Source organism: Phyllosticta capitalensis (assembly GCF_038381095.1).
Source record: "Phyllosticta capitalensis strain CBS 128856 chromosome Unknown BKA78scaffold_12, whole genome shotgun sequence".
Lineage (NCBI taxonomy): Eukaryota > Fungi > Ascomycota > Dothideomycetes > Botryosphaeriales > Phyllostictaceae > Phyllosticta > Phyllosticta capitalensis.
In genome coordinates, this window is record NW_027117450.1 from 642034 (window position 1) to 661748 (window position 19715).

Genomic DNA, 19715 nt, shown 5'->3' on the forward strand with positions numbered 1-19715 from the left:
CAGCGCCGCCAATACAGTCCAGTGTAGTCACGTCAAGTACCAGCACCAGCACCAACATCCCTAGGTACCCTGTCGCCATGGAACCAACAACCGTTCCATCCCGTCCGCGTCCAGACGACGGCCATCTGAAAGGGGGCAACGTGAGCAGTGCGTGCGTGCAATCTCAAAAAGGGCAAAGCCTGTAGGTAGGTATGTAGGTAGGCAGCTGGTATGGCAACATGTATGAGTGACGTGCGACTGACTGCGGAGATGATGTCGGAGCGCGTGCGTGCGTGCGTGCGTGCGTCTGTCGGGGTAGTGCGTTGATAGCTCATGCCCGGGCGAACGCTACTGCAGGTGCATCGATCGGCAGCGGTGGTCTGGCGCCAAGGTAGCCAACTACATGGAAAGGTAGGCTGGAGGTATTCTAGGCAGAGGAGAAGAGAGAGGTTACGGGGCCAAGTTGTGCAAGGCAGGGCAGTGCATGGTGCGGTATAGTACGTATAGCGTCGCGTGGCATGGGCGACGAAAAGGGATGTGCGGATCGATCGCGTAGGGGAGATAGGTGGACGAGCAGCTGCATCAGGTCGCGCCGTTGCGCACGAGGGAGGAGGCCGCCGCTTACCATCCATTGCCTACATTGCGCCCAAGGGAAGCCGAGTGTTGGGAGCCCATGAAGGGAGGGACGAGAGAGGGGAGGTTCGGCGTTGAGACGACACCGCGAAGGGGAGATAGTAACAAAGGCACAAGGACAGAGGAGAGAGGAGAGGAACAAGACAGACGTATATCATTGAGCAGCATTGCGCCGTCCTCCCAGCACCGGGGGAAAGGGCAGACGGGCGCTATCCGCCCGCGAATCTACCTACATACGTACAATACGTGTCTGAACGTACAGAACACTGCACCGCGGAGAAGCGCAGGGCGCGCCGTGGTAACTCGCGGTCGTGAGTGAGAAAGAAGCAGGGCGAGGCGAAGACTCCGCCTGGAATCGCCTACTGTTTTCCCATGGGAGAAAAGGGAAGGAGAGATGGGATAGACCCGGAATAGACCCAGACCCATTGGAACGAGAGAAAAGATGGGAAAGCAAAAGTTGTGAAACGGTCCAAAGGGATACTCGTTCCCAAGAGAGATAGGCCTACCATGCGCGCTGGAAAAAGAGGGGACGAACGAGACAAAAGACTACGAGCACTCCCAGGTACCACCTGTCCTCACTTAATTTTGCCCTCTCAAAAGCTGGGTTCCGCACGGCTCTCCTTTTTGTTCTTGGCAAGCGCGCAAAAAACACTGAACGACGCTATGGGTGGTTGCTGACGTTGGTTTCTTTGACAAATGTCGATCTCGTGGCAGGAAGAAGCGACCGGGAGGAACGTTCAACTGGGGGTATACAGAGAGCAAAAGGATAAGATGGGGTATCTGACGGCGACAATGAAACAAGTGGAAAGATCCCGACTGAAAAGAGAAAAAAAAGCCTATTGAAACCTTGTCCTGCCGACCACGAACCGCATAACCATCCTGCCGGAAAGAGAGAAATATCAGATATGAAAAGAAACCGAGCGCCTGTGAACGGGCCAAGCCCGCCGGAAAAGATGCATCCCTAAAGATCCTGCTGGTAGGAGGTAAGTAAGGAGAGATGGAAGTCATCGAGTCCTCAGTGGGATGAACATTGCTTTTGAGCATCCCAATGCAAGTAAACTCTTGGCCATGAATCGTGTAGGTAATCCTGGCCCGATACTGGAATGCACAGGGTTCTGGTGGAGCGAGATGATAACTCCTTGGACGCAAGGAGAGCAGTGCACGTGGTGGATCAGCGGGTACCTGCCTCCAGCTGGCCCGGAGTCGTTGTGGTCGCTGTGGCCTCATTCGAGTTCTCTGAGCGACGCCACACATTTCTGAATGGCCTGCTGAAAGACGGCATCGTGGGACTCATGGCTCGCAACCGCGCGCCAAGGCCAGGAGATTGCACGTTTTCTTGCGACGTCTGCTGCGCACCAGGGGTGCGGGGAGTGCGGGGGCTGCTGCGACGATTTTCGCCATTGCGCTGGTCTCCAATGACCATGAGGCGAGCGGTTCGCAGTGGTCGACGGGGGCTGGCAGATATCCAGACCGAGGTTGGTGTCTGCGGCATGCGTAACCCAGGGGTGCGGCGACCAGTGTTGTTATCGGCGGCATTTTCACCCTCTGGACGGGGCTTGGGCACGTAGTAGTCAAACTTGCACAATGGGCAGCAGGCCCGACGACTAGTGAGCCAGGGATCGACGCATCCGGCGTGGAATGCGTGGCCACACTTTAGACCGCGAACGTCGTCATCGTCTTCAAGGTCTTCGAGGCAAATGGCGCAAGTATCGCCGCGAGAAGAAAGGAGTTCTGGTGGAGCGGCCGTCCTAATGGGGTCCTCATCGTCGTCGTCGTCCTCCTCATCTTCGGTTCCAGCCGGGTTCAAATGCTCATGCTCGACAGTGCTAGCCACCGTCTTGCACTTCTCCAATTCGAGATCCTTTTCTTCGGAAGACAAATGCCGGACGCCCTCGGTAGTGGTTGTTTCCTCGTTCGCAGCGGCGGCAGTCGAGGGGGAGGGCTGGTCGGGTGGGTGCGATTCTCTTTTTTCGGCATCGATAGTTTCGTGGTGAACGATGGCTTCAGAGCTGACCATGCCGTCAGCATCTTTGAGGCTGGCAGCACGGCTGCCTGGTCTCGAGATGCCTCCAGCCGCAGGAAGGCCGTCCTTTTCCCGTCCGGAGCGCCAGGTCTTGTACTTGATCAATGGAAATCGCTCGTTGACCTCATCCATGGTCATGAGCTTCTTTTCGCGACGGCGGCGACGCGGATGCGGGTGGACTGCGGCGAGATCGATCTCGGCCTCTCCATTCTGGCGGGCGCGACGGGTGCGTTGATTGTAGCGGAAGCAGTACTTGACACCGACAATGATCCTGAGCAAAACGTCAGCGATGCGGGTTCATGCGGCAGCGATGCGGCAGTTGGACGGAGCGCTAACCATAAGTTGGTGAAGACGACACCGAAGCCGAGGGCAACGAAGAAGAGCAGGGGAGAGTTTGTAGGGCCGCCTCCGCCTCCATTGTTGTTACTGTTGGTGTTTGACGTCGCAGAAGGCGCGCCGCTACTCGTAGAGTTGACCATGACGGGCGACGGCGCAGTGCGACGACGGGAAGTGTTTCTTGGTGAAGGATCCTACCAAGTGCAAAGGCAGAGTATGGCACTCATGTAGAACGAGGCGCAGGGCGCGGGCACGAAGGACGAGTAAGGTGGAGTGGCAGGTGAGGAGGATTTGAGGGATGGCGTCAAGTCGTCGACGATGACAAAGAGGGACGAGCGGCGAGCGACGGCGCAGACAGGATGCAGATGGGAGGGTTGAGGGCCTGGGCTTGGAGGCGGGCGGCTAGGCGGGAATAGCGGTAGTGAGGTACAGTAGGTAAGGTAGGGCACCGGCGCGCGCGCAAAGAGTCGGGATGTCGAGGCAAATGACAGCGCGGGCGGCAAGGAGGAGACGGCGGGAGGGTTGTTCAAGTAAGGCGAGTGGAGTTGGTCTGCGAGGTGAGAGAAGAACCCCCGCCCGTCTCCATTATTGCCGTGCGCATCCTCACCTGCTGAGCGCTTTCGGCCTTGGACGCACCGAGCACTCTCACCTACTCTACTCTACGCTAAACGCGGCATTGCGCGCCGGGACCGGCCGCCGCCCGTCCAACTCGGCCTGCCACAGCTTCACTACCCGGCGCCACCTCGTTTTTCAACATGCTGTCGTCACCACCAAGCTCACCATCACCACTCTTCTTCGCCCAAGACCCAAAATGGCTCAGCCAATTCGTAATCCTGACAATCCCGTCGTCTTCTTCGACGTCACCCTTGGCGGTAAGCTCCATCCACTCTCCTCCCTCTCCGTTTCATCCGTTTCGCTTTGTTTGCTTGCCTCTTTCCCACCTGTCTCACTGCAGCCTTTTGTTTTTCCATCCTTGGCCCGATCTCCCGCGAAGCCACCCTCGACGCTTGATCGCCGCCAACGGAAATCCAGCTAGCCCGCCTGTAGTGCTGCACCGCCATTGGCTAAAGCATGCATCAGTAAAATATCATATCATCCCTTCGACCATGCACGTGGCGTCTTCCCTTTTCGGCCCAAGATGCTGACCCTGCCTTTTCTTCAGGCGAGCCGCTTGGCCGCATCAAGATGGAGCTATTCAAAGACGTCGTTCCGCGGACGGCTGAAAACTTTCGCCAGTTCTGTACCGGCGAGTCCAAGAATGGTCTTGGCAGGCCCCAGGGCTTCAAGGGCTGCAAGTTCCATCGTGTCGTAAGTGCGCCTTCGTCTAGCCCCCCTTCTCCTGCTGATCATCTCGTGTACCAGATCAAAGACTTTATGATTCAAGGTGGTGACTTTCTCAATGGCGACGGAACTGGCTCGACCTGCATCTATGGCTCGCGCTCCTTTGCCGATGAGAATTTCGAGCTCAAGCACGACTCGTCCGGTCTGCTGAGCATGGCTGTAAGCCCCCTGTTTTGGCCGCACATGTACCACCCATCTGGGCTGACCATGACTAGAATTCTGGTCCCAACACAAACGGCTCCCAGTTCTTCATCACTACCGTGCCCACGCCCTTCTTGAACAACAAGCACGTCGTGTTTGGCCAAGTCGTCGACGGCATGGATGTGGTGCGCAAGATTGAGAACACGCGCACGCAGCGGGAGAAGCCGGTCCAGGACGTGGCCATTTCTCAATGCGGAGAAATGTAGTGGTTTGCCAAAGTAATACATGCAGGCAAGGCGCATATATCCTGGAATAAATCACTCCAGTCCAGCCACAGCCAAGCCAGCCCACACAAGCCCAACGGCCATCTTAGAGCATCAAACCCATTTTGCACGTCGAAGCAAACGGGACATCGAAAATGATAAGAGAGAGGCGGGTTTGCATAAAATAAAACGGTGCCGACGTCTCACATCCAGCATCCAAAACAAGCTTGGCCGTAGCGCGAGGAGCACCAATCATGGCGTAGCGGGCAAGCCGTCTTGGCTGGAGCTTCCCTGGCGCCCTGAGTTGGACAGAGCTCCCCATGCGTCATCAGGCATTACTCCAAACATGCATACAACTTTTATCCCCCGCCCTGCCACTTTCCCATCTTCTGAGTGTTCAATTGTCCGTCCAGCAAAGGTGCCACTGCTGCCAAATCTTCAATTCGCACAAACAACCGCAGAAACAATCTTGAGTGTACGTACGTTTGGCTCAACTTACCCCGCGAGTCAGGGCCTGAGCTCCACAACTTCCCCCCCTCTTCCGGTTCCCAGTTCCCCCTGACGCAGCCACACTGTTCACGTCACTCGGGTCGCCATTGCTTGCCTCAGCCTGCGTCTACTCGAGCTAGCTCGGCGTCAAAAGATCCAACTTCCCCCTTCATCTCTTCCAAATCTACAGGCTCAACTTTGCGTTGCCCAACTGACGTTACCCCGCACCTCTCAGACCACCTATCTAAACCAAACCCCACCATCAACACCACCATCATGTCCTACAACGACGAATACTCTCGCCGCGGCGAAGGCGGATACGGCCGCGAGGAGGGTTACGGCCGGGGAGAGGAAAGCTACGGCCGATCCGAGGGCGGCAGCTACGGCCGCGAAGAAGGAGGATACGGCCACTCAACGGGCACCTCATACGGCGGCGGGGCGCGCTACGACGACGACGACGACTTCAGCAGCGCGGCGGAGCACGCGTCCAAGCACAGCGGCAGCAGCGGGGACCACTCGCTCTTCAGCAGCGCGCTGGGCATGCTGAGCGGCAAGAAGCAGCACCTGGCCAGCGAGGACGTCGACGAGGAGGACGCCGTCCGCCAGCACCGCCGCATGTATACGCAGGAGGAAAACGGCCACGAGGCCACCTCGGACAACATGGGCGCCGCCGCCGCCATGCAGGCCCTCAAGCACTTCTCCGGCGGAGGTAGTGGAAGTGGTAGCGGTGGCAAGACCGAGTTTATTGGCATGGCCATGAGCATGGCGAGCCAGCTGTTTGATCAGCAGCAGGCGTCGGGCAAGGCGGTGAGTGTTGTCCCTTTGAGCTGTCCCTTGCTGCTTTTTCATCATCACCAGAAGGTCGGGAAAGAACGCTCTTGCTAATGATTGTTTTCTGCAGCACTCCAGCGCGACCAAGCAGGACGCCGTGGGCTCGGCGGCCCAGATGGCCCTCAAGATGTACATGAAGTCGGAGATGGGCGGCAGCGGCGGCGGATCCAGTGGCGGCGGGCTCATGAAGCTGGCCGGCAAGTTCTTGTAGGCGTGTGGAGATGGCCCTACGAACATGAGAGTGGTGGCTTGGGGAAGGGAAGGGGGATGGCGATGATATAAACGAGGCCCCCTGTCACCTTTTCAGTGAGGGTGCTTGGGCACCAGGAAGAATGACGAGAATGATATGAAATGAAATGATCTTTTCCATCTACTTGGAAAATTTTTCTGTGTGTCGTCGAGGAACAGAGGCGGCCAAGTGGAGCGGCAACAAGCACCACTGCCAATCACCCCAAATATTATTCATCGACCCCTTGGGCAACAATGTCAGAAATCAACCATGTCCCCCATCAACACGCGCTGCCACCTCTCCACCACCTCGCCCACCCTGACCAACACAGCCGCCGCCAGACTCCGGACCCTCTCCTCCTCGTCGCCGCCGCCCGCCGGCGTCCTCTCAAACACCATCCGCACCCACTCCTGCATCTCGAGCAGCTCGCGCGCCTGCTCGCGCACCAGCTCCTCGCCGTCCTCATTCACCTCGAGCGCCGCCAGCAGCGCAAACAAAACCGCCTCGCACACGGCCGCGTCGGCCGTCGCCGCCGCCCGCAGCGCGAGCAGCACGTCGAGCAGCTCGGCCGTCATCTGCGGGAGCGACAGCGTCGCCGGGCCCGACGCGTGCAGCACGATTGCCAGCGTCTTGAGGAGCAGCGGGAGGACGGGCGGCGAGTGCAGCACACCTCCTCCAGGAGAGGCTTTGGCGTACGCCCACCAGCCGCCCGTCAGCGGGAAGAAGAAGCCGGCCGCGACCACCTTGGCCAGCGCGTTGTTGATGACGCGACGCCGCTTGGCGACGTCCATGCGCGAAGAAAAGGTGCGCACCTTGAGGGCCGCGGGCCCCGTCAGCTGGTCGGCGGCCGACAGGGCCAGCGGCGAGATGAGCGTTTGTTTGAGTTGCGCGCTGACGGCGTCGATGGGCGTCTTGTTCCCGGGTGCTGCGGCGGTTGTTGTTGAGTAGATCCTGTCGAGGGCCGGGGGCAGTTTTTTGCTCGGAAATGGCGATGGCTTCTTCTCGCCAGGCCTATTGTTTGTGCCCTCGTTGTCCTTGTCGTCGTCAAAGTCGGCCAGCTCGCGCGCTCCGAGGCCAATCGCCGTCAGCAGCGCGGCGCGCTGGCTGATGGAAAAGTCGCCCGTGTAGAACGACTGCACAAACTGCGGGCCCATGCTCTCCGGGTCGGCGACGAGGACGGCAATCAGAGCCTGCTGGCGCATCTCCTCGAAGCCGTCGAGGTTGAACTGGTCCTTGAGGTTGGTTAGGACGAATGCGAGCTCCTCGAGGCTGTCTGTGACCTCCTTGCCGAAACCCGTCTTACGCCGGATCAGCCCGGCCGCCGTGCTCAGCGCCAGCTGGTGCTTGTCGTAGTCTTCGTTTTCGCGCAGGCCGGCCAGCAGGTCGCGGATGTAGACGGGCGCCGTGGGCTTGTTGCGGTTGACCAGCGTTGGGTCCTCCGAGTCGTCTTCGGGGTCCGAGTCGGGTTTGGCGTAGGGGGTGAGGTCGTCGTCTTCGTCAGAGTCGAGGATTTCCACTATTCGGGGCCCACTGGCTGCTGGTTTGGGGGCTTCTTCTATCTTCGTGGGACCGCGCTGTTTTTGCGTGCTCGACTTCTTTTTGGACAAGGTCGTCGGTTTTTCGTCCGTCTTCTTTTCGACAACCAAGTCTTCTAGGTTTCCAATCGGGTCTTCCGTTGTGACGAGCTGGCGATACCACTGGGCCTCGTCGGATTCAAGTTCCTCAATTTCAAATTTCAATCTCTTGTCGGGCTTGTCAATAAGCTCAGACAAGGCCATGGCCGCGACCATTCCGAGGAACCTCGCCCGTAACGACGAAGCGGAAAGTCGATTGGAAGTTCCACTCGTGTGGACGCTGGATCTCGCAATGGTGAAGAGGAACATAGGGTCCGAACGATGCACGTAGCCGCTTGAAATGAGCAACACCTGAGCCAGGGCCTCTTGTTGCATGATTGGAGAGTGCTTTATGAAAATCTCGTCTCCAAATTGCTGCATGCTGCGTTCCATGACCTTTGCCATGCGGTCTGCACAAGTCAGCGGCAGTCCCAGACCTGAAATCAGGGCCATCTTACCTCCGTCAGTCTGCAACGCAGCTAACGCTGCGCGTCGAGTTGCGAAAGAGGCGACGCTTTTCTCGATGGTCAACCAGTTCACCAGGGCTTCTTTTGTGGTCTCGCTGCTTGATGTTATGACCGCAATCAAAGCGGCAGCAGCACTGATGGCAGTCCTTTCGTCTTGCGTCTCCTTCTTGGGGATTTTCTGGGCGCTGGGAAGCTTCTTAGATATCCAGTCTAGTGCCGAAAGAAGGAAGCGTCTTTGTTCATGGGCGCGAGCTTTCTGCAACACAAACTGCAGCTGGTCTGCTTTGCTAGATGGCCCGCGAATCAGGTCTGACAAGATCTCTCCTACAATGTGATCTATCTCTCGTCAGTACATATCCTTTGCCACTATGGGAATGCTCACCGTTGTAGCCCAATGTCAACGACTTGCCCAGCAAGAGGGCCGTAGCTGTAATACCGTCGCCGTCAGCGCTGTACAGCATGTTGCTGATATTAAGCCCTATCCATTTCGAGAATCTGGGGCCGCTCGCTAACCACGAGTCTTCAACCTGCTCGGATGATTCTTTCAGCAAATCTTCTGCTTGCGCAGCGACCGATATCATGCGGCCAGAGGTTGCTTGCAGAACAAACTCGCGCCAAATGAGTTGACGCTGCGTCGGCGCCGAAACAAAGGCATTGATGTTGTTCCAAATTTCAGACGCAGTGTCAGACCCGTCGATGAGCGCGCTCAAAACGTCTAGAGCAATCCTAATCTGGGGTTTCGTGCTTCTGGCTTTCTTCAGCTGTTGATGTGGATGGGTTTGTTCCTCCAAGCACAGACTCTTGAGCCGCGCAATCAAGGCTCCGATGCCAGCGACACTCTTGAGAGTTGATAGTACAATACGGCGGTCATGATGCTCCGACTGCTCCCACGTCTCCCAATAGTCGGGGATGGTCGAATTGACCAGCGTGTTGATGATTTGTGCCGAAAGTGGTCCAGGGACTCTAACATTGAAGCCATCCGAGTTCTTGGCAGATTTTTGAAGGTAAGTCAAAGTATCGTGGAGGCTCTGTGGATTGGGCTGTTCTCGTAGGATTTTCAGCGCCTGGTCTGGAGTGCCTACGGCCGCGGAGACCGATGTGAGATGTTTAGTATTCGAGAAATCGTCTTCCGAATCAACCACTTTGATTTTGGTGGTCTTTACGGCAGTCAGCAGGTCATCCATGGTCGAGAATGATTGTCATAATATCTCGACTGCGGAAGCCTGAGTCGGAAAGATGGTGAGTCGGCGTTTGCGCGAGGTTCTTGTCGTCCAGGTGTGGACGGGTAGAATCTCGGCGATTCTAGGAATCTTATCGATCAAACTTGGAGCTTGGGCCATCTGTTGGGTTCATGGCCCAAACAGAACGTCGACCGTTACCATCTCCAGATCTTCGCAACTGAGACTTCCACGGTACGATTAGCCATGGCAGCAGACTCGGTTCAAACGCCCCCGAAATGGTCAGTTGTCATATTACCACTCTAGGCTTTGCTCACACAATCTAGGAAATACCTCCAAAACATCCTCGGCCGACGGGGACCATTCACGGACCCTGAGTGGGAACCGGGCATGACGTCGCTCGAGACTCTGGCAAATATGAAGATTCTGTAAGCCGGCTCATATGCATGGTCACTCCAAAAGACTAATGAGTTGATGTAGGGTCATGTAAGCGACCACGCGCCCGATCTAGTTGCCTAGCTGACCGCGAGTAGCGGTGCGGGAGGTTTGGGATGCGAAATCCTCAAGAACCTTGCTCTATCTGGCTTCAAGGACATTCATGTCATCGATATGGGTATGACGGGGACACATTCAGCCCAACTCTCACATCACGTGACTGACCTGTCCACAGACACTATCGATGTCTCAAATTTGAATAGACAATTCCTTTTCCGTCAAGCTGATGTCGGCAAGCCCAAAGCGGAAGTCGCAGCTCGATTCGTGGAGAAGCGCGTCAAGGGAGTCAAAATCACCCCTTACTGCGGCAAGATCCAGGATAAGGATGAAGACTACTACATGCAGTTTGGCATGGTGATTTGTGGTCTGGACAGCATCGAGGCCCGCCGTTGGATCAATGCTATGCTTGTCGGCATGGTGGATGGTGACAACCCTGACTCCTTGAAGCCCCTGATCGATGGAGGCACCGAAGGTAAGAATCGCGACAGGTTCGAGTAAGACAATCTCTAACAGTCTCACAGGCTTCAAGGGACAAGCTCGTGTCGTCCTGCCGACCATGACTTCGTGCATCGAGTGTCAGTTAGACATGCATGCACCACGGGCGGCTGTGCCATTGTGTACGCTCGCAACCATTCCTAGACAACCACAACACTGCATCGAGTGGGCACACATCATTGCCTGGGAAGAGGAGCGCAAGGAAGATACGCTCGACACAGACGATCCCGAACACATCACCTGGCTCTACCACAAGGCTCTCGACCGCGCAAAGGAATTCAACATCACCGGCGTCACATACTCCATGACCCAGGGCGTTGTCAAAAACATCATTCCCGCCATTGCTTCGACAAACGCAATAGTTGCAGCCAGCTGTTGCAACGAAGCATTCAAGGTCGCCACCAGCACCGCTCCTCCGCTGGGCATGCCTGAGGATAACAACTACATGATGTACACGGGCGATGACAGCGTCTACACGTTCACTTTCGAGCATCAGAAGAAGGACGACTGTCCAGTCTGCGGCAACCTGGCTAGGAAGCTTGACGTGAACGCCAAGAGCACGCTGGAAGAGTTCCTGGAAAGCTTGGCCGAGAGACCTGAAGCGCAGCTGAAAAAGCCGTCGATTCGTTCTGAGGCCAAGACTTTGTACTACCAGTTCCCGCAAAGCATCGAGGAACAGACTAGGCCAAACTTGAAAAAGAAGCTGGAGGAGCTGGTGGAGGACGGCGAGGAAGTTGTGGTCACAGATCCTGCCTTCCAACTGCCCTTCAAGTTCAAGTTGGCATTCAAGCAGTAGGAGAGCGGTCCGGGCTGAGGAGGAATGCGGGAACAGGCACGAGACGAGGCAAACATGGTGTTGCTCAAACATCTCATGCTCAGGTTGCTAGATGGAGTGGCGCAAAGATGCGCTCCTATTACAAAGGAGCATCATAGAAGAGTTCAAAATAAAGATAGTTCCAACAAGCTGCAGATGTGGAGCATCCGAACGTATCCTATCGAGAGACAGGGTTGTTGAGGCGGGCAATTGATCAGCTGGAACGGAACGGATTGAGGGTCAAATGCGGAGGTGGGTACGTTGAGGTTTCACGGGAGCAGTGGTTTCAACAAGAAAGGGGTGCCGTGAAGCAAAAAGGGCCTTTTGATTGTTTGGACTTGGACGCGTGGGGTGTTGGTGTTGGCAGGGCCACGCAATCTGAATCGCGGCGACCGGGGTTTTGGGCGCGGGCGGGGACCAGGGGCCATACGTACCCTGGCTCTGTTCGACGAAACCTCCAAATATATCCACCCAAAGGGAGCCTCTCGTTCTCTTCGCTCGCTGCTGCGAAGAAATGCCCGTCCGACCCCTCGCCCTACCGCCCCGTTGAATCATGACCGCCTACGATGACTGGGGCTATCCGACGTCTACGCGCAACCACTTCCGCGAGCCACTCTCGTTGACTGCTCGGGCGACAACATTGGCCAAGTCGGGCCTCGAGCAGGCGGGAATCTACAATCCGCGTGCCCCAGCCTCCAGGAGATGGAACTTCAGGCGCATCCTCTCTCTCCCTAATTTCCTGATACTTCTTTGGATCTTCTACATTCGCTGGGGCGAGCGGACCGTCTTCAGCAACGCCATCCAAGCTTGTGACTGGGACAGCTGGGAAAGCTGGGTATGTCGCGTCTACGCCCAGCCCGCTTGTCAACAACATGCAAAGGTTCAAGCTGACCTCCTCTGCAGCCTCAAGATGCCACTCCGCATCATCTCGTCTTCGTCGCTGACCCGCAGCTCGTGGACCCCCACACCTATCCTGGCAGGCCGTGGCCGCTGTCCACCCTGACCGTTGCCTTTACCGACCAATACCTCCGCCGCTCCTTCTCCTTAATCCAAACGGACCTCTACCCTGATACCGTAATATTCCTCGGTGACCTCTTCGACGGCGGACGAGAATGGACGGCAGATGGAAGCATGAGCGAGGACAAGTCCTGGAAGAAGTACGGAGACAAGTACTGGTTGCGCGAGTATGATCGATTTGGCAGACTGTTCTTCGGACACTGGCCAGACGCGGGAATGGCGGCTCGCAAGGGACAAGAGGGCCGCAAAATCATTTCGAGTCTGCCTGGGAACCACGATCTCGGATTCGCGACTGGCATCCGGCCGAATGTGCGCAAGAGGTTCAACACTTACTTTGGAGATGGAAATCGAGTCGACGTCATTGGGAATCACACGTTTGTGTCGGTGGACACCGTTTCGCTGAGTGCGCTTGGCCATGCCGCTGGATCCGAGACGCTTTGGAAACCTACGCAAGACTTCCTGGATCAAGCGCAAGAGCAAAAGAAACGCGCAGTGTCAAGGGAGTTGCTGAAGCAACAAGGTCTGCCTCCGCATCCGCTCTATGAGCACGTCGTGCTCGAAGGCGAGGACATGGCTGGCCACCAGCTTCCATACCCAGAAGTCAAGGATGCCGAGTTTCCCACGATTCTCCTGTCTCATGTGCCTTTATACAGAGCTGAGGGCACTCCATGCGGACCATTGAGAGAACACTGGCCGCCGACGGAACCACCAAAAGGCCAAAAGGAGCCCGTCAATCCCGATGAACGCAACGCAATCCCGGTACGCGGAGGCTACCAATATCAAAACGTTCTGACACGCCAAATCTCAAAAGACATTACGGAAAAAGTCGGTCACATCGAGTATGCATTTTCGGGAGATGACCATGATTACTGCGAAGTTGTACACATGGGATACCCCTCGGGCGGGAGCGGTATCAGAGAAATCACCGTCAAGTCCTTGTCCTGGGCGATGGGAGTGAGGAAGCCTGGATTCCTCATGGTCAGCATGTGGAACCCCGTCGACAATCAGGGAAATTCACTTTCGGCCCAGGAGACGTCTGGACAGCCGACTATCCAGACTCACCTCTGTCTGCTGCCAGACCAGCTGAGCACCTTTATCCGTTATGGATTCCTCTTTGGCTTCTCACTAAGCGTTCTCATCATTCGCGCAACGGTTCTTAGTCTTCGAGCCAAGAAGACAGCATCCCATTCCAACGGCGCTATCCTTCCTACTCACAACCATACCGAGTCTTCCGCAGAGGCAGAAAAGGCAGAGGGGAATTCGAACCGCAAGAGGACCGACTCTATTGGACAAGGCTCATCCAACTCCTCAGACTCATCAGACAAGGGGGGCCTATCTGCACGTTCTCTGCCGCCACGATCCTCTCACAACCAAAGTCCTGTAGGCGGGGGCTACGGCTTGCCGTCGCCGCAGGCAAATGGTAACGGGAAATACCCGCTCCCTCTCATACACTACGCGGGCTATTACGGTGAGCCACGCGAAGAAAAGGAGAAAAAGCCAAAGGTCGTCTCGCCTGTTGAAACTCGACCGCGGAAGAAGAGCGTGTGGCAACAAATAATCCATAGTTTTTTCATGGTGGAGTTGGGCAAGAGTCTCGCGCAGGTTGCACTAGTGGTGTTGGCGTACTATTTCTGGCTTCTTCACAAGTGGTGATGTGGGCGACGACGTCGGGCGATACCATTGTGCAATGCATTGTTTTACATAGAGGGACGGTTTTCTCGTTTTCTTGATATTTCCTTCATGAACTGCCATGTTGCATAAGACTGATCGCAACCATCTTTTTGGAATCTGAGACGATCCACCCTACCAACTTTGAATGACGCGTACGATGGCATCATAGCTGCATGCCACCCATTCCCCGCCGGAGACATTTTTTCTTTGCATTTTGCATTACGGCCCGCCCCCCTCCCTTCGGACCGCGTACCGGTAGGTAATATTAATGTACCACGTCATCTGTCTGCGACGCCAAGCGGTGTGCCCAACAACTTCAAACGTCTACGATGGGAAATTGCCCGAAGATGACCCCCCTCGCTGCTGGTTTCTGCTGCTGTGACCATGCTGTCTTGGTGATTGGTGTACCTATTGCTGATGGACTGGCTCTCGTGACATGCGTGAGGGTTTGAAAAATGGTAGGATTTTGGAAATTTAAAACTGCCAGAAGCAGATAATGGAAAAGCTGGCTTTGCATTAGACTGCGGTCGATTTCTCGAGACCAACAAGTGAGCAGCAACCATGGAAAGGCATGAGCCAATGAGGAGAGCGAGACGGTGTGTTCACCTCTGCCGGATAAACTGCGGTCCGAAAGATCCTGGTCGCACATCACCTGCTGCTCTCTTCTTTGGAGCTTCCATGCTGCTCTCGAGTTTGACATCTTCATTCTTTCTGAGGGTGGATTGAGATACTCTCTCACGTTGAGCTCCAAATCCTTCACCTCACCTTCAACCTGCCATCGTTGGTTGCGCACGTATCCCTTGGATCCGTCATACGAGAACCGCGTTCGCGTCCCCCTGCACCTATGACGAAAGCCCAACGGCACCGGGCCCCATATTGAGGCGCCAACATCCCACCGCCCTCTGTCACGGCACTTCGAGCTACTGTAGCTTCATACCGCGCTCATATTATTGCTGTAGCTGCTGCAGCAGTGTATATGGCCTGGTCTGCCTCCTCTGCTCCAGTCACCAGGCCAACGTCTGTCGAACGAGCTCTTTGCGTGTCTCAAGTCAAGCATGGCTCCCTCCGACAACCGGAGCGACGACGCCCTCCTCGCCCGCCTCAACGCCCTCAAGAAGTCGAGCGTGAACATGTCCACGGCGCCGCCAGGGGCAGAGATCCAGCCGGATGTTCTGCGCGAGGTTGCCGGCGAAGCTGCGCCTCTCTCTTCAGCGTCCGTGGATGAGACGAAAGACCCAGTGGTGGATTTGGCCACACGGTTCAAGCGGCTACACACGCCTAGTCCGCGGTCTTCGGGGAAAGTAACACCGGCTGCAGAGGCCGGGGTCGATTTTGGCGGCGAGGAAAAGAGCTTGGATGTCCTGTTGAAAGAACTTGGCGGTGATGAGTGGGACATGAACAAGGGCGAAAAAAAGGATGTTGGGAAGCTGGTTAAGGAGGTCAGGAATGTCCTTCCTGCCGTTGAAACGCCTGAGACCCCGAAGAAAGAGACTCGGAGAGAAAGGAAAGGTCAAGGCGAATTTGACGAAGATGCCAAAGAGTTGGACGTCGGCAATGTGGACCCAGAACAGGCGGAAGAGGAGGCGGATGAGGAGGCTCTGGATGATCAAGAAGCCGACGAGTACATCGCCCAGGTACTTGCAGAGTTGGAAATCCAAGAGAAATATGGCGACACCAAAGATGCCGAGCAAGACCAAGACCCAAAGCACCACGCTCTATCTGAGGCTGAGGAATCTAAACAAATCGAAACTGATGAGGGCGAAGATATCGCGGGCTCCAACGCAAACAAGACCGATTCTGGTTTGTCTTTGCCAGCAGCACCGAGAGATCTCCCCAAAGAAGACTCGGGTACTAGCACTCCGGATGATGAAGCTCTGAACGCGCGGCTAGCAGCTCTTTCCGGAAATCCTAGCTTTCCGTCGGCGCCCTCTTTTGCACCGTCGAAGAAGCCTCCGATAAAGACCAACAAATCGAAGTTTACCGACGAAGAAATTGACAGCTGGTGCATCATATGCTACGACAACGCTACGTTGCGGTGTCTCGGCTGCGATGGTGACTTGTACTGCCGCAAGTGCTGGCTCGAGGGCCACAAGGGAGAAAGCGCCGGTTTTGAGGAGAGGACGCATCGTGCCGTGGAGTTTGTCAGGGGCGGAGGCGTGAAAAAGGAGAAGGTCGCGATCGGTGCGGGCTGAGTCTGCTCACGAGGCATTCATCTGAAGAGTCGACTCTATCAAGTGTCAGCAATCGTGGATCATTTGACTGCGCTGCGGGTCCTGGATCTCTCAAGGCTCTGAGTACCCCTGAATTCTCTCCCGTCAACGTCACACACCTTGAGGCGACCAGTTGTCTTTGTTGTACCTTGATCATCCAGAAGCCGACGGTCAACTCTGGTTGATTCTTCACAGGTAGAAGAAATTCACGCTCGTGAATTCGCTTTGGTTCACTGCGCTATCGTGGGTAGTCCGCGCGGAACGACATCATACCCCACGCGGCCCTGCAAAACACCACACATCGATGTACCAATTCTCACTCAACACCCACCTTACCTGACCTTTGCTTCTCAATCATTCTCCGTGGACGTCACAAGCCTTTACAGCTTGTGAAAGCCGCGCTTCTGCTTCGCTGCGCTTTGCTACAACGCTGTCCGCGCCTCAACGTATAACTCCGCAGACCTTCTCTTCCACCAGCCCACCAACTGACTCTCCGCAGCAGCTCCACCCTTCCGCTACCTTATCTACTACATGACCTTCGTTGAACACATAATGGAGACCATTGCGACTCGTTCAGGCAGTCCTGTTCAGGCTGTGTACGCCTATTGCCCAGCGCCAGCTGTTGACTCTCAGGGCGTTCCGACTTTCCCTGCTGGCGAGGAGCACTCTTCTCACAACTATGGTTCCCTCGGTGGACACGTCGACCCGCACGGTCGGCGCGGTGGCCACACTCGTCATCTGAGCCAGGCGGGCATGGGTCCCACATGCAACAAATCGGCTCAATCCTCCCAGCAGAGCGTCAAGGCCATGCAGAAGGGTATCCCAACTGGCGAGCAGCTCTTCGGTCCCGATCAGAGCTACCTTGACGAGTTCATCGATACGCCTACCCGCCGCCGCAATGCCCATTCCCGTCAAGTTAGTCACATGAGCGTCGAGCCTCCCACCTCTGAGCGCGCTGCATTCCAGTTCGCCGAAGAGCCCTATGACTTGCCGACTCTTCCCGCTACCGAGAACTACAAGTACGGACAGACCTCTACCGACGGATACAAGGGCAAGCACGACCAGACTCGCCGCCATGCTCGTCACCGTCACACGGTCTCTTTTGCTCCTCCCGGCGAGTACGACCACACTGTCTCCGATGGTGCCGAGAAGCAGGACGGCCAGCTTGACGGTCATGCCCGTCATCACAGCGAATTGAGCGTGAAGTCCGCCCGCACCCTCGATGAGGGCAGGAGCAGCTTCGTTGCCGCCAAGTACGCCCAACTCCCTGACATGCCCATTCCCGTCCACGAGCAAGAAGCTGGCCAGGGATTCCCCTTTGTCAAGCGCCCTTCCAATGAATCCATTGTCATTGGCGCCTTCCCCAACGAGTTCGACCTGCTTGAACATGATGTCTGCATTGGCCTCATCCAGGAGTCCCAGGCCGGTCTCGAGTCCCTCAAGTTCCAGGTGGAAGTCGGCAAGCACGACGCCGAGATCTCCAAAGACAAGATCGAGTCTTTGGAGGCGGAGATCGCACGCCTTCGCACGAAGTCCGTGCTTTCGTTCTCGGACAAGCAAGACTACCGAGACCGCATCGATTCTCTCATGGCGGAGGTCCGTTATCTCACCACCCTCCCCCACAATGAGAAGTACTTGGACAAGATCAAGTTGTTCGAGGACGACGCCCGCGTCTACCGCGAGAACAAGTTCCGTTCTGAGCAGGCCCACGCCAAGGAGATCGAGGCGCTCAAGGACGAAATTTTCTCTCTCACATCCAAGCTCAAGGCCACAGAGAGCGCCTACGGCGACGAGTTGCGCCGTCTGGGTGGTTCGCTCGACCGCGAGCGTTTCTCCAAGGAGTCTGCTGTCCGCAACCTCAAGTTGAGGGAGGACAAGATCTCGCGCTTGAAGAAGGATCTCGAGCACGAGCGCGAGTCCTCCATGGAGCGCGAAAACGAGCTCCTCCAGCTCCGCATGTGGAAGAGCGAGGCTGCGGCCAAGGATGCCGAGCGCATCAACAGCGTCACCGCGCTCTTCCAGAGCGTCACCACCGCCGTCCGTCACTCTAATGAGCAGATGGATTTGGCCAACCGCACTTTGACCGGCTTGCTCTAGGCGGCTTGTCTTACTTGGCTTCAATCATGAGTCTTTTGGGGGAAGGACCAGGAGCAATCGTTGGTCTGGCAGATTGAGCTGCTCGGTACGTTGAATGCTCCCTGTTGTCGCTCATTTGACTTGGTACTAATCCTTTTCTAGCTCGGTAGGAGGCTTTGTAGTTGATAACTTGGGCTTTGAGAAGGTGCTTGACCACAGCTTGGTCGCTGCGCACCTAGGGTAGCCCTTTCCAGTATGAGAACAACTTCTTCGGGGAAAAGAACGAGAAGCGGTCGTTGGTCTGGTGAAAGACTTGCTCGGTATGTTGAAGGCTCCCTGGAGTCGCTCATTCGACTTTGCACTAATCCTTTTGTAGCTCGGTGAGGGGCTTTGCGGTTGGTCACTTGGGCTTGGGACGGTGTCTGACCACAGCTTGGTCACTGGGCACCCAGGATAGCCTCTTTTCAGTATGAAATTGAACCATGACTTCTTCTCTAGGTTGCTCCCGATCGTGAATAACCCTTGTACACATGTGGTCAAACTCTACAAATGCTTCTCATGAACAGCACACCAGACTACAAACACTCCCTGTATGCAAGGTAATGAATTCTTCCATTAAATTTACAGTTATTTACTCAATCCACACACTTCCACACTCCCCACAACCAAATCCATATGCGGTTACTCAATCCACACTGATTGCTCCTAAATCCACACTCAATCAACTTAATCCACATCCCCGCTGAAAATAGTGTAATTGCCTAATGTAGTAGCAGAGATATATATATTACACATTGCCAAAAAACACTCAATCCACACCATTTCTTACTCAATCCACACCCTCTATCGCTACGAGCAATTATTCAGGTGTAGATATCGCTGCTAGCAATATCTTCACTCAATCCACACTATTCTGAACTGAATCCACCCTGTTATCTGCGCAATCCACCCTCTCCCATCTGCCTCTTAAACACCGCGCGCACGTCGTAGTTCACCTCACTCCTTACCCTTTTGGGCCAAGTAGTAGTTGGGAGGCGAATCAGGTAGTGGTGGCGTCAAGTTGAGAGAGGAGAGAGGTGATGAAGGCTCCTCTTTAGGCTCCTCAATGTCCTCCTCAACATGCTGCTCGTTGAGTAGCAGGGTTATTGCAGGTGAGGGTATAAGGGACGATGTATTATGACAAAGTAATAAGTAAGAAAACTCTTCAGGCACGGACTTCGCAAGGGCCATCTAATGACTAAGTAGTAAAAAGGTGTCACAGTAGGTGAGGAAAGAAATTCAACCCAGCCCAGCTTCAAGTCTTCGCACACCTTCAGCCCAGAGTGGTAAGCAACCCCACCCCACCCCACCGAGGCAATCGTTGAGGGCTGTGGGATTGCGCAATCAGGGGTCCGGTGGCGTGGGGTGGGGTGGG

General features: G+C 55.7%; 8 protein-coding genes across 8 annotated transcripts; 6 read left to right on the forward strand and 2 right to left on the reverse strand.

Moving 5' to 3' along the window:
* Nucleotides 1-1783: 1783 nt before the first annotated feature.
* BKA78DRAFT_333905 (uncharacterized protein) lies at nt 1784-3114 on the reverse strand (the record flags this gene model as incomplete). Its single annotated transcript, XM_066890142.1, has 2 exons — nt 1784-2906; nt 2972-3114. The coding sequence occupies 2 exons, from the start codon at nt 3112-3114 to the stop codon at nt 1784-1786; spliced, it is 1266 nt and encodes a 421-aa protein (XP_066739146.1).
* Nucleotides 3115-3782: 668 nt separating this feature from the next.
* On the forward strand, nt 3783-4719 carry BKA78DRAFT_333906 (putative peptidyl-prolyl cis-trans isomerase; the record flags this gene model as incomplete). The annotated part of the gene is made up of 4 exons (XM_066890143.1): nt 3783-3843; nt 4134-4279; nt 4334-4471; nt 4528-4719. The coding sequence occupies 4 exons, from the start codon at nt 3783-3785 to the stop codon at nt 4717-4719; spliced, it is 537 nt and encodes a 178-aa protein (XP_066739147.1).
* Nucleotides 4720-5135: 416 nt separating this feature from the next.
* BKA78DRAFT_51255 (uncharacterized protein) lies at nt 5136-6385 on the forward strand. The gene is made up of 3 exons (XM_066893299.1): nt 5136-5191; nt 5441-6012; nt 6107-6385. Exons 2-3 carry the CDS (start codon nt 5482-5484, stop codon nt 6245-6247), a joined length of 672 nt encoding a protein of 223 aa, XP_066739148.1. The 5' UTR covers nt 5136-5191; nt 5441-5481; the 3' UTR covers nt 6248-6385.
* A 137-nt stretch (nt 6386-6522) lies between these two features.
* BKA78DRAFT_299947 (telomere length regulation protein-domain-containing protein) lies at nt 6523-9529 on the reverse strand (the record flags this gene model as incomplete). Its single annotated transcript, XM_066887130.1, has 3 exons — nt 6523-8288; nt 8337-8681; nt 8728-9529. The coding sequence occupies 3 exons, from the start codon at nt 9527-9529 to the stop codon at nt 6523-6525; spliced, it is 2913 nt and encodes a 970-aa protein (XP_066739149.1).
* Nucleotides 9530-9725: 196 nt separating this feature from the next.
* On the forward strand, nt 9726-11480 carry BKA78DRAFT_326573 (putative NEDD8 activating enzyme). Its single transcript, XM_066889447.1, has 6 exons — nt 9726-9804; nt 9850-9951; nt 10004-10009; nt 10057-10136; nt 10194-10490; nt 10540-11480. The coding sequence occupies exons 1-6, from the start codon at nt 9770-9772 to the stop codon at nt 11307-11309; spliced, it is 1290 nt and encodes a 429-aa protein (XP_066739150.1). The 5' UTR covers nt 9726-9769; the 3' UTR covers nt 11310-11480.
* Nucleotides 11481-11799: 319 nt separating this feature from the next.
* On the forward strand, nt 11800-14150 carry BKA78DRAFT_326574 (uncharacterized protein). Its single transcript, XM_066889448.1, has 2 exons — nt 11800-12162; nt 12231-14150. Exons 1-2 carry the CDS (start codon nt 11881-11883, stop codon nt 13995-13997), a joined length of 2049 nt encoding a protein of 682 aa, XP_066739151.1. The 5' UTR covers nt 11800-11880; the 3' UTR covers nt 13998-14150.
* A 920-nt stretch (nt 14151-15070) lies between these two features.
* BKA78DRAFT_357099 (uncharacterized protein) lies at nt 15071-16207 on the forward strand (the record flags this gene model as incomplete). Its single annotated transcript, XM_066892167.1, has 1 exon — nt 15071-16207. One exon carries the CDS (start codon nt 15071-15073, stop codon nt 16205-16207), a length of 1137 nt encoding a protein of 378 aa, XP_066739152.1.
* A 275-nt stretch (nt 16208-16482) lies between these two features.
* On the forward strand, nt 16483-18605 carry BKA78DRAFT_51328 (uncharacterized protein). Its single transcript, XM_066893300.1, has 2 exons — nt 16483-18407; nt 18464-18605. Exon 1 carries the CDS (start codon nt 16757-16759, stop codon nt 18320-18322), a length of 1566 nt encoding a protein of 521 aa, XP_066739153.1. The 5' UTR covers nt 16483-16756; the 3' UTR covers nt 18323-18407; nt 18464-18605.
* The last annotated feature ends 1110 nt before the right edge of the window (nt 18606-19715 follow it).

Coding starts and splice junctions, on each gene's coding strand:
- BKA78DRAFT_326573 (XM_066889447.1), top strand. CDS start 9,770: ATGGCAGCAGACTCGGTTCAAACGCCCCCGAAATG. Junction 10,137..10,193: donor CATTCATGTCATCGATATGG/GTATGACGGGGA, acceptor ACCTGTCCACAG/ACACTATCGATGTCTCAAAT. Junction 10,491..10,539: donor GATCGATGGAGGCACCGAAG/GTAAGAATCGCG, acceptor ACAGTCTCACAG/GCTTCAAGGGACAAGCTCGT.
- BKA78DRAFT_51255 (XM_066893299.1), top strand. CDS start 5,482: ATGTCCTACAACGACGAATACTCTCGCCGCGGCGAAGGCGGATACGGC. Junction 6,013..6,106: donor AGCAGGCGTCGGGCAAGGCG/GTGAGTGTTGTC, acceptor TGTTTTCTGCAG/CACTCCAGCGCGACCAAGCA.
- BKA78DRAFT_51328 (XM_066893300.1), top strand. CDS start 16,757: ATGACCTTCGTTGAACACATAATGGAGACCATTGCGACTCGTTCAGGC.
- BKA78DRAFT_326574 (XM_066889448.1), top strand. CDS start 11,881: ATGACCGCCTACGATGACTGGGGCTATCCGACGTCTACGCGCAACCAC. Junction 12,163..12,230: donor GGGACAGCTGGGAAAGCTGG/GTATGTCGCGTC, acceptor CCTCCTCTGCAG/CCTCAAGATGCCACTCCGCA.